This window comes from Ochotona curzoniae, unplaced genomic scaffold (genome assembly GCF_017591425.1).
Source record: "Ochotona curzoniae isolate NIBS_2020 unplaced genomic scaffold, NIBS_Ocur_1.0 contig_1014, whole genome shotgun sequence".
NCBI classification, from domain to species: Eukaryota; Metazoa; Chordata; class Mammalia; order Lagomorpha; family Ochotonidae; genus Ochotona; species Ochotona curzoniae.
In genome coordinates, this window is record NW_024464920.1 from 46,168,486 (window position 1) to 46,179,451 (window position 10,966).

General features: G+C 52.7%; 1 protein-coding gene across 1 annotated transcript; it reads right to left on the reverse strand.

Moving 5' to 3' along the window:
- Window positions 1-3,002: 3,002 nt before the first annotated feature.
- Window positions 3,003-10,966, reverse strand: TEX33 (testis expressed 33). The gene is made up of 5 exons (XM_040988113.1): window positions 10,951-10,966; window positions 10,333-10,715; window positions 9,159-9,303; window positions 3,308-3,418; window positions 3,003-3,162 (listed from the first exon to the last, which is right to left on the reverse strand). Exons 1-5 carry the CDS (start codon window positions 10,964-10,966, stop codon window positions 3,065-3,067), a joined length of 753 nt encoding a protein of 250 aa, XP_040844047.1. The 3' UTR covers window positions 3,003-3,064.

Here is a 10,966-nt window from a genome sequence, read left to right on the forward strand (position 1 = left end):
ACACTAAAACAAACGGGATGGTACTATTTGAACCTACACAGTTCAAGTTCATTTGGTGATGGGTGGACTTTCCATAGGGCGTCTGTTTACCTGGTATGGTGTTCTTGGAAACCTGCTTAGGAAACCTCAAGCCTGGCAGGCAGAAAAGAATGAACACTTATCACGTGTGCTTTCCCTGTGATGCCTGTCAAGTCTTCCTCCAAAGGGGACAGAATTACCCCTGTATCGCTGCTCGAGAGATGAGAGCCAGCCCCCAACAGCAAGGCGGCTCTTCCAGGGACAAGAGCCTCCTCTCTTCCCATAACATCAGCCTGGTTTCCCTCCAGATTTTCTGTACACCTGCACAACTCTTCATTTCTGACAGTGAACAACAGAGAGTCACCTGGACAACAAAGTCTAGACTCAGCATCCGTTTGTTCCTGTGGGTCTCAGCTTCCTCCTGTGAGGAGGTGGAGCTGGGCGTGGGGAGCAGGAGCGGCACGGCTGGAGAGAAGTCCCTCCAGAACCTCCAGGTTCCACCTCGGGAGCCTCCAGGTACCCCCATCTCACTGTGTACATCATGCCTAGATGATGCCTAAACTCTGAACCTGCAATTTAGAAGCCCTGCCACCAGGGGTCAAGCTGGACTGGGATTCCAGCCATCAGAACCAGTCCAACAGCGTCTCACTTCTATTGCCGCCCCCTGCGGTGGCATTTGGCTATGGCAGCTGTTATGAAGGTAGGGAGACACAAATTGGCATGAATCACAGCATATGTTAAGTTTTGCACTATGTGAGTTAATGCTACTTAAAACCAGTTCCCTGTACCTCTACAAAGCTCAGTCTTCGATGGGGACCCCTCCCACCCACTTAGGACTGTCAGAAACAAGAACAGGGGGTTTTATGGAGGTGCTATAGAAACAGTGCCAGTGAGAGGCAGTCTTTCTCCAGCTGGGGGAAAAATACCCTATGCCTGTTTTAGTGACTTTGCCACAACAGCAGTCTTTCTGTTTGCAAAATGCCCCAGATTAATCTCCAAATTGCTCCTGGCACTCTGATATGGGGTCTTTGAGACAACATCATAAAGCCTTGCCCCCTGGCTCCCTGACGTCAGGTGGAAACAGCTCACCCAGCTTTAAACGTGCTGTGTCCCGTGCTGTCATCGGAAGGCATTTGGCAATTCTCTCCTTTAAGTTGCCTCTGGGATGCTCAAAGCTGAATGTGAGAGGAGGGTATGGGCTTCTGGAAGCACCACCACAGCTGGCCTCCCCGCACCCTCGTCAGCACACTGTCTCCATCGTGGGTGATGGGGCGGCCTCTACAACGTGTCTCCCATCCACTGAGGGTCCATTCTGCAGACAGCCACTCCCACGGCTGTGGCACACTGCCAGGCCTTGTCCCTCACTGAGCCTCAGCTTCCCTTTCTAAAGGGGATGAGGGGGCTAATTTTGTGGCATACTTGGTAAAGCCCCACCTGCAACTCCAGCATCCCACAGGGACAGTTGTTCAAGTCCAGCTGCTCCACTTCCTGAACCAGCTCCCCACATATGGCCTGGGAAAGCAGTGGAGGATGAGCCAAGTCCTTGGGACCCTTCACCCATGTGGGAGGAGACCCAGATAAAGCTCCTAGCTTCACTTTGATTCTTCCTTTTACTTTATGGTTTTCCTACTCTGCCCAATGCTTGCTGTAGCATCATGATTCGGATGGTCTCCAGAGAGCTGCTGCCAACTGCAGCCACATCCTTGTGTTTTCCTGTAAAACAACTGGGCTTGACCCCATGTCTCTTTGGCAATGAGGGCAGACCCAGCCTGGATGTGATAACCTCCTGAACACTGGATTTTGTCTCCACGGAAGGAGAGCTCAGGTCCACGCCCAGAAGCCCAAGCTGCAAGGAGAGGTCTCATGGAGAAAGGGCACTGCTCAGCTGGCTCCAGCTCTGCCTCAGGCCAGCTGTGGTCCCCATGGCAGAGGTGCACACGTGGGTCAGCTACCTTCACAGCAGGTGCTGGTGAGCCAAAGCTGCAATGGCCAGAGCTGAGCCGATCTGATGCCAGGAGCCAGGAGTTTCTTCCAGGCCTCCCACTTGGGTGTAGGGCTCAAAGACTTTGAGCCATCCTCCACTGATTCCCATGCCATAGGGAGCTGGATGGGCAATGGAACACCTGGGATTCAAGCCACTGTCCCTATGGGATGTTGACACTGGTAGGCAGAGGATTAGTCCGTTGAGTTATCATGCCAGCCCCAATGCTCCTGTCATTTTAAGCCTCTAGATTTGGGCCTGGTTTGGAACACAGTTCACAGTGACTTCCCATGGGTGGAGCATGACCCGCAGGTGCCAGTCAGTGACCCTGAGTGGACATCTCCAGGGAACAGCCTGAGTTGCATGGGGTCCCCATCCAGTTCTCAGAGAGAGGCACACACCCTCCCCACAAGCCTCAACAGCCCATAGAAGACAATCTCACCCACCCACACCCACTCATCCCACTCCCCTCTTTGCGTCTTATTGATCCAAATCAAGTCACATGCCCGCTTCTGAGTTAATCACTTTGTGGAGGAGTGGAGGAGGCATGAGAATGACAGAAGACCCATCCACCAAACCCACTCCTGAATGGGTGGGGACTATATGATCCACTCTTCTGAAGGCTGTTGACTCGCAGGGGAGGAGTGGCTGCTGTGTGTAATGGGGCTTCTAGGCCAGGCACGTTGATAAGTGCCAGCAGTGCACACCCGGGACTCCGCTCCACGGGGCCTGGGGGAGAAGCAAAAAGCACACGGGGCTTGGGCAAAGCCCCACTCCACAGCTACATGCCTTCCTGCTATTGAGGGGGAAGGTGCGTGGGGCTGTGTGTGCATGTCCTTGTATGTGCAGGTGCCATTGTGTGAGCGTGCATGTGTGTACATATGTGTGCATGTGTGTGTGTGCTCATGCAGAGGGAGGTCCGACTGACTTAACTGTCCTCTCAACCTCGTCTCCTTTCCCCTTCCCATGGAAAGAGTCGCGAGGCACAGGAGACGGGCTGAAGTGTATGCCTCTCTTTATTGCAAACTCTTGGAGCCGCAGCAAGGGGCCTCCTCTGTATCAGTGCTAGTACTTGGAGCCCCTGGACTTGCTCTTTTCTCCATATTTCTCTTCCAGAGCCTTCAGCAAGTTCATGTTCATAGCATTTTTCTGGTGCCACCGTCCTACAGAGAGTGGGAGAGGAGCCAGCGAGGATGACCAACAACGTTAGATTGCCCGGGCCCTGGCGGTGCCCAGTCCCAAATCCAAGTCCACTGCAGCCTCGGGCTCCTGTTCTGCCCACCCACTTGGCGCCAGCTCCCCACCTACCCAAATCGTCCGTCTTCCGGCCATGCCAGTGTTCCATGTCCCTCACGGATCTCTCAATCACTTCCGGTGTGTAGGAAGCCTTCATGAGGCTCTTTGTCTCCTGGGGGGCCCCTGCAGAAGACCCCCATACGTACCAAGTCAGCAGAGGCCAAGGCCAGGGAAGCTGCCTGGGAGTCCCAGTGGGTAGTGCATTGTGGAACAGTCCTCGACTACTTTCCCAAGCCATAGGCAGGGAGCAGCTGGGATGCGAAACAGCACCCATATGGGATCCTGCCGTGTGCAAGGCGAGGACTTTAGCTGCTAGGCTACCACACCAGGCCCACTAAGAAATCTATCCATTGGTTCGCTCTCCAAATGGCAACAATAATCAGGGCTGGGCCAAGCTGAAGCCAGAAGATTTTTCTGTGGGAGCAAGGACCCAAACACTTGAGCCAAGAAAGCCATATTCCGCTACTTTCCCAGGCACGTTAGCAGGGAGCTAGGACTAATATGGGATGCCAGTACCACAGGCAATAGCTTAACCTGGTACACCTTCATGTTAGCCCTGAAAAATCCTGTTATGAAAGTGTTGTTGGAGTCCCCTGTTTACAGCTCTGAATGCTTATAATATAACAGAATGCTGAATCAGAGCTCTGGACTGGTGCCCTGGCTCTCACAGTGCTTGGGGGTCAAGATAACCCAAGGAGCAGTTCTCTGGGAAGTAGTGTCACCCAGGGGTCTAAACCCCGCCAAGAACCCACTCCCTTGGGCATCAGGCTGTCATGCAGCCAGGTCGCGGGAGATGGGCCAGGTCAGCGTAAGAATTGTATCTGACCCTGGTCACTGAGTTTCCTATGTGCTTGTTCGCCCCTTCCCAAAACAGAAGCAGGACTCACCTGCCCCTTCTCCTGTCAGTCCAATTTCAGGGGCTTCACGGGAGCCATGTCAGCAATGGAGCTTGGCACAAAGCTACTTTTGAAAATTTATGTCGGGGGCTGGCACTGTGGTGCAGTGTTTTAAGCAATCACCTGCCATGTTGGCATCCCACATACAGGTGCTAGGTTGTAGATAAGCATAATAACCAAAACTTGTTTAAAACATTTTTCTACATACCCCGGCTCCTCACACCGTGACATGTCTGGAATATTAGCTGGTATAATGTGTCAGCTGTGTGTGAAATGTGTGAAACACGAGCCCCTGAAATGTGATTGTGTGTAACTTAGTGCCAAGAGGCGTGTCAGGACGCGTTTGTGAACTAAGACCGGCTTGCAAGGTGTGTGAAACAAAATAATTTCAGATCCCTCCCCAGTCTGAAAGGGGGAGACACATGCAAAGCTGAAGAAGAGACGGAGCCCCAGCGGGTGTAAAAAGGGGCTCAGCTGAGCAGGCAAATTGCTGCCAACTAGCTCACTGAGGAACGAATCCCTGTCTCAGGTGTTCCACCCGAGGAGACCCCGAGCCGGGCACTGCTCTGCTGCCACACCCTCCCCCGGAAGACAACGGCTTCTCCTTCATTGTTCTCCCGGGACCATAAAGTAAATAAACTCCATGGCCTCTGTCCTAAACTTAGGTCTCCATGTGAATGTGTGAATTCGAAGAGTGAAATGACAAAGTTGAATTTGGATTAGTTCACTGTTTGCATACAAATAAAACATTGAGGGCCCAGCACAGTAACCTAGCAGCAAAAGTCCTCACCTTGCATGCCCCAGGACCCCATCTGGACAGCCAGGATTAGAACCGACTCTTCCCATTCAATTCTCTGCTTGTGGCCTGGGAAAGCAGTCAACGCTGGCCCAAAGCCTTGGGACCGTGTGCCTGCATAGAAGACCCAGAAGCTCCGGGATCCTGGCTTCGGATCAGCTCAGCTTGGGAATGAATCATCAGACAGAAGATCTTCTCTGTCTCTCCTCCTCTCTGTATATCTGACTTGGCAATAAAAATAAATAAATCTTAAATTAAAAAAAAAATAAAATAAAGCCCTGAAAGGCAATTTCAAAGGTAACAGAACCACATGACATGGTTCAAGTCCCAGCTGCTCTGCTTCTGATCTGGCTCCCTGCTAATGTGCCAGAAGGCAATAGAAGAAGATGCTCCAAGGGCTCTCGCGTCTGCTTCCCATGTTGGCAGCTGCAGGCAGAGTCTTGGTTTCTGGCTTTGGCCTGGCCCAGACCTGGCTGTTGTGGCCACTTGGGAAGCGAATCAGTGAATGGAAGGTTAAGTGTATTCTCTCTCTCTCCTTCTCTCTCTCTCTCTCTCTCTCTCTCTCGTCACTTTACCTTTCAAATAAATAATTCTTGGGTTAAAAAAAAAACACATGCTACTGCTCATCATTCCTAAGAAGCTGCAACGGATGAGACACTGGTGGAATTAGTGGCTGAACTGGGCATAGCTTCAGAGCAGAAGCTGAGAACATGAGAATCACAATCGCACCTTGTCCACCAGCAGCAGAGGTTAGACAGTCACTTCTTTAAGAAGTGATCACTTGAAATAGGCAGCCAAAATAGACACCAAAAAGGGGTGAGGAGTCCAAAGGACTGTTTAAAAAAAAACACCTTACATGATTTTAGACAGAAATGACTTAATGGTGACAGCTACTGAAGAAAGATGAAAGTGGGTGGCACGGTTTAGCACATTTGTGGATCGGAAAATGTTATCTGCCCAAGCTGACCACGCCCTACCCTGAGTCAGGGGGCTGGTGTCTCTGATTAGATCTCAATATGGGTTTTCACAGAAAATGACAAGCTATTCTCAAGTTGAAACAGAAAAATGAAGAACCAGGCCTGGCGCAGTAGCCTAGCAGAATCCCATATGGGCACCGGTTCTAATCCCGGCTGCTCTGCTTCCCATTCAGCTCCCTGCTTCTGGCCTGGGAAAGCAGTCGAAGACAGCCCAAAGTCTTGGGACCCTGCACCTGCGTGGGAGACCAGAAGAAGCTCAGGGCTCCTGGCTTTGGATTGGCTAAGCTCCAGCCATTGCAGCCACTTGGGGAGTTAATCAGCAGACAGAAGATCTTTCTGTTGCTCCTCCTCTCTGTATATCTAACTTTCCAATAAAAATAAATAATAAATCTTACAGAAAAAAAAAGAAAAGAAAAATGAAGAATCTAGAAATGGAACAGAAGAAGGAGGAGACTCATTGTCCAATCAGATTCAGATGATACTTCCATCAGCTTGGCAGTTAAGATGCCAACTAACCCACGACATGCTAGGTCGGGAGCAGTTATACCCATCCTGTTTTGTTCTCTAGACTTCAACAAGAAGCACTCGGAGCCCAAACAGCACTCTGGACACCTCTGATGACGTCTGCGTTCTACTGGGGACCTCTAGATCGCTCCCGAAGGACCCTCCACCACTGTTGTTACCCAATAATGCCCTTTTAGCACAGAGCAGCTAGAGCAGTTGTCGCCCCAAGACCCCTAACAGCAGTTAGGGTTCCTTCTTCTGGGGGAGGGAATGTGTGAGGAGTCAGACACAATAATAGACAATTAGGGTCTCTGGTCCCTGGTGAAGTTACCTTTAAAATATAAAATTGTGCTTCTTGGTAAAATTATCCTTTAAAACATAAAAAAATGGGGTTTCCCCCTATTTCCATTCCCTTCCTGGAGGAGGACAGAATCAACACATCAGTCTGCATCTCCTATAGCCGTTGCCATAACAAAAGCAAGGAGGCATGGCCCACACTAACCTCATCTCTGGGTCATGGTCAAAGCAATGGTACTTCAGCTTTCAGCTTCTCTTCAGGGTAGGACACCACAAGGCTCACCCTTGTTTCTGGGGGAGGTATAAACATTACTACCCATTGTGAATAAGCTTTTTGTTCCTTCCTTCGGCCGTTGGGGTGACTCATGTGAACCCCCCTCCCTGAGATGGCGCATAAGACACCATCTTCGCCATTTCCTCAGGTCTTTCCTCCCTTGGAGCACCCTCCTACCGCGAGGGCAGGAGCCACGTTTCCTCTTGTCTTTAACTAAATCTTGCTTTGCCAACTGGTGTTGTCCACGTGAAAATTCTTTCATGTGAGACAAGAAATGAGGTTGCTAGCATGTTTTGTGTTGAATTCCCTGCAACAGTGTTAGAGCAGTGCACAGGACAGGGAACCCGACAACCAATTCACATGCCAGGGGTATGCATTGGACAGCGAGGCGCCACAGCCTGTTCCAGAGAAGGGGGAGCCACTCAGTGGAAGGCACTGAGCCAATCAACTCTCAGGTGAGTGTCTACTATGCACTATAAACAGAAATCAACCCCACACGGATTAAAGCTGAAAAATAAAGCTAAGTGTTTTAGGACACTTACGCAAGAGATTACCTCTATGACTCAGCATGGGAGTGGAATTCATCAACCTGTTCCTTCTGGAAACTAATCTAGGAACAAGTGAATAGCAAATCCATCCTTCCAGTTGTTCAGGTCAAAAATACCTGGAAACCAACGGCATCATGTCTCCTGTACACGCCACACCCACTCACTAGCATATGCATCTACCTCACACAAACTCCCAGGCCACCTTCTCCATCAACTCTCTTAGTTGCCATAGTGTACCAGGGTGCCTCCCAAAATGGCCTGGGGCTCCAGCCCAGCTCCCTAGACCAAACTACCCCAGCCTGGCCCACCTGGATATGTTGCCACCGTCTGCACTGGTCTGCCATTGGTGCTCCGGCTCCCCTGCACCTGTTCTCCATACAGCAATAGGAGTGGCCTACTCACCAAAGTCAAACAAGGTCATTCTTCTGCTCCTCCCTCCCTCTAAGAGAGGGCCTCCTACCTGGCCTACCTCTGACTTTCTGGGCAGCCATCCAAGCCCCAGCCCAACCCCAGGCACCCTCCAAACCTCAACAATAAGTGCAAGGGCTGAGCCTGGAGCCCATGGGCTAGAGAAGAATGTGTGGGTAGGACACAGAGAAGGGCACAGTCCTTATTCCAAGCACCTGTCCGTTTCCAAACTCCAATGCCGAGGCCAGATAAAATATTATTTTTATGTAGGCAAAATGTGAATCTGTGTAAGCTGAGAGCTGGAAGGTGGGATTCCTAGGGCCCCACGCAGGGCACACTGTAAATCATGTTCCACCCCTTCTTCAAGCTCCAAGGAAAGACCCAAAGCTTCCAGTGGGTGTCTGATTCCCTGGACAATGGGGACCTGCGCCAGGAGGAGGCCCAGTGCGCTAGGCTCTGAGAGCCCCGGGAAGGGCCAGAAGAAGCAGACCTCTGCACCAAGGCGCCCTGACGATATGGTGTCAGAGTGGGATCACAGCAGGGAGGGCAATGGTACCCATCAAAGGCTCTGGGGCCAACACCTGTCATGAGCCACTGACCTTAAATCTGCCCATGCAATGGCAGACAGCAGCACCCCTATCCCAGGGAAACCCCTCTGACCAAGCCCTAAGCCCACTCTTCTCTTTCGTATTAGGACACTCCTCCAGCTCCAGGAAAGACAATGAGAGGACGAATGCCACTGAGCACCTGCCACCTGTCCTCCCAATACAGCCCACACTGCCAGTGTCATCCCAGGGAGTGCCCAGGGAGCAGAGGGGGCACTGCGGTCACAGAAATGATGGGACCCTTCTGTGGGCCTCCCCTGGCCAGGGAACATCTGAGATGAGCTTACAACCCCAGGAACGTGGCACTGCTTCTGAGCCCACACACGTCTGGGCGAGGGTGGCCTCCTGCTGGTATGTAAGATTCCCAGACTTGCTGGGGACTGATGCTTCCGATCCCTGCCCAGCACAGGAGCTGGCCCCAGGAGCACTACACCCTCGCTAGGTGTGACATGAGGGTCTGGGACCCTAGACCAGAAGGGGATCACACCCAAAGCCTCCCTGCCCAAAGCAATGGGAACCATGGGTGTTCACACCCCTCAGCCGTGCCCTCAGCCTGACCTTGAAACAAGTTGGCCCGCATGTTGTAGCCCAGATCGTAGTAGTCTGAGAAGATGGACGAGATCTCCACAGGGCTCTGGGTCTGGCTAGGCCACGAGCTCGCCCGCTTCTGGTCCTCCAAGACTGCATCAATGGCCTTCTGAGCCTGTGTCAGAGGGCGGCAAGAGGAGCACAGGATGGAAGGCAGCTGCGAGGCCCCCCTCTCCCACATTTCCACCTGCTTTCCAACCCCTCCTCCCACGGACTCAGCCTTACCTCTCACCAAGCTTAGCCCCCAGGGGGGCTTCCAGCCAATCCCCCTGGGCTAGGAAGCTGTCATAGCTGAAGGCTCTGCTTCTCATGCCCTCTTTCTCCTGGAGGGGCTAGGGGTCTCAAGGGATGTAGCATCCTCCCACAATACGGCAACTACTATGTGCAACATCAAGAGTGGTCTCTAGAGGGCGACACTCAATGCGCCATTTCATAGGTGAGAAACCAGGTCTTTTGGGCAGGGTTGGGCAGGTGGCCCAGTTCGCACAGCTGAGAAGCCCCAGATCCCACTGGGCCCCCTGCAGCCTGAGCCTCACCCTAGTTAGCCTCAGGTGGGTCCTCAGCATTCCCTGGGAGGCCAACTCCTTCCTGGGGGCAATGAGGGGAACTAAGGCCAGGAGAAGCTGAGCCCAGGTAGACAGCAGGAGACCTGGCTCATGTCCCAAATCTACCATTTGTCAGTTGCCGACTAGGGTGAGTCAGAGGACCTGTTTCCCCTCTTGTAGACTGTGGCAAGCAGCATCTAGTTGGTCCCTGTCTCTCTGCAGGGGAGTGTGAGAGTGGTAAATATCCCATTCAAACAGAAGGTTTGCAAGTGTGAGGTGGGTTAGGGCCAGAGCTTGGAAGAGCTGCTAGCTTGGCTGGGATCCTCATCCCACCGACTGGCCCTCTAAACTTTGGGCACCTTATCTACCAGGTGGGGACAATGATAGTACATCCTGATTGGGGGAGGGGAGGGAAGATAATGTGAATAATGTATGTTGCACAAAGCACATGGCCTGGCAAGTAGGAGGTGTCCAGTTAGGGCCACTTTCTGATGATGTTGCTATGGAGACCTCAGTGTCCTCCTTGTCAAGGATCCTCCCACATCACCTTCAGCGGCCCCTGCCCACCCCTCACCCCCGCCAGGGCCCTGCCCTGCCACCTGCTCCTCTGAGACCAGCTCCTGCACCACGGAGCTTCCAAACTTGTGGCGGATATTGTTGGGAATGACGCTGCCCTTCTGGTCCTGAGACTTGGAGCTGGGGTCTTCCTGTTGCTGCAGTGTCCCTGCTTGGAAGGAGACCCCATTCTCTTTGGAAGAGGCACTGAACCCCCCTTTCTTCCCCAGAGAGTCTCTGCTAGCGGGAGTCGGGGGTGGGGGCCGTATCTCCTCCACGGGGCCCCGTCCAAGGTAGGTGCTGCCTCTGGAACTTGGAGCTTGCTGCTTGAACTTGGAAATGTCCGGAGAGCTGCAGGAAGTTCTCCAGGGCTCCGCATCCTGCCCGCCCTCCTGGGCGCTGTTATCATGGACCAGATTGGTTGTACCTGACCGTGAGGGAGGGAGCAGGGAGGAGAGGGAGAGACAGAGAACAAGACAGGTGCAGGAGGGGAGGCATGGGGGAAGAAACAAAGGTACACAGGGGAAGGTGACATTAGCCTGCAGGTCTGCTATGACACCTGGTGGTCTCTCATGCTTTGCCCTTTGGCCTGGCTCTGTGACCTAGATCAGGGCACTCCACCTGTCTGTGCTTAGGGCCCCCTCCTCTACCTGCTGGCCCACCTCCCTCTTCCAACAT

Coding starts and splice junctions, on each gene's coding strand:
- TEX33 (XM_040988113.1), bottom strand. Junction 9,304..10,332: donor AGCTGGTCTCAGAGGAGCAG/GTGGCAGGGCAG, acceptor CCTCTGACACAG/GCTCAGAAGGCCATTGATGC. Junction 3,419..9,158: donor GCGGGCCAACTTGTTTCAAG/GTCAGGCTGAGG, acceptor GGTCTTCTGCAG/GGGCCCCCCAGGAGACAAAG.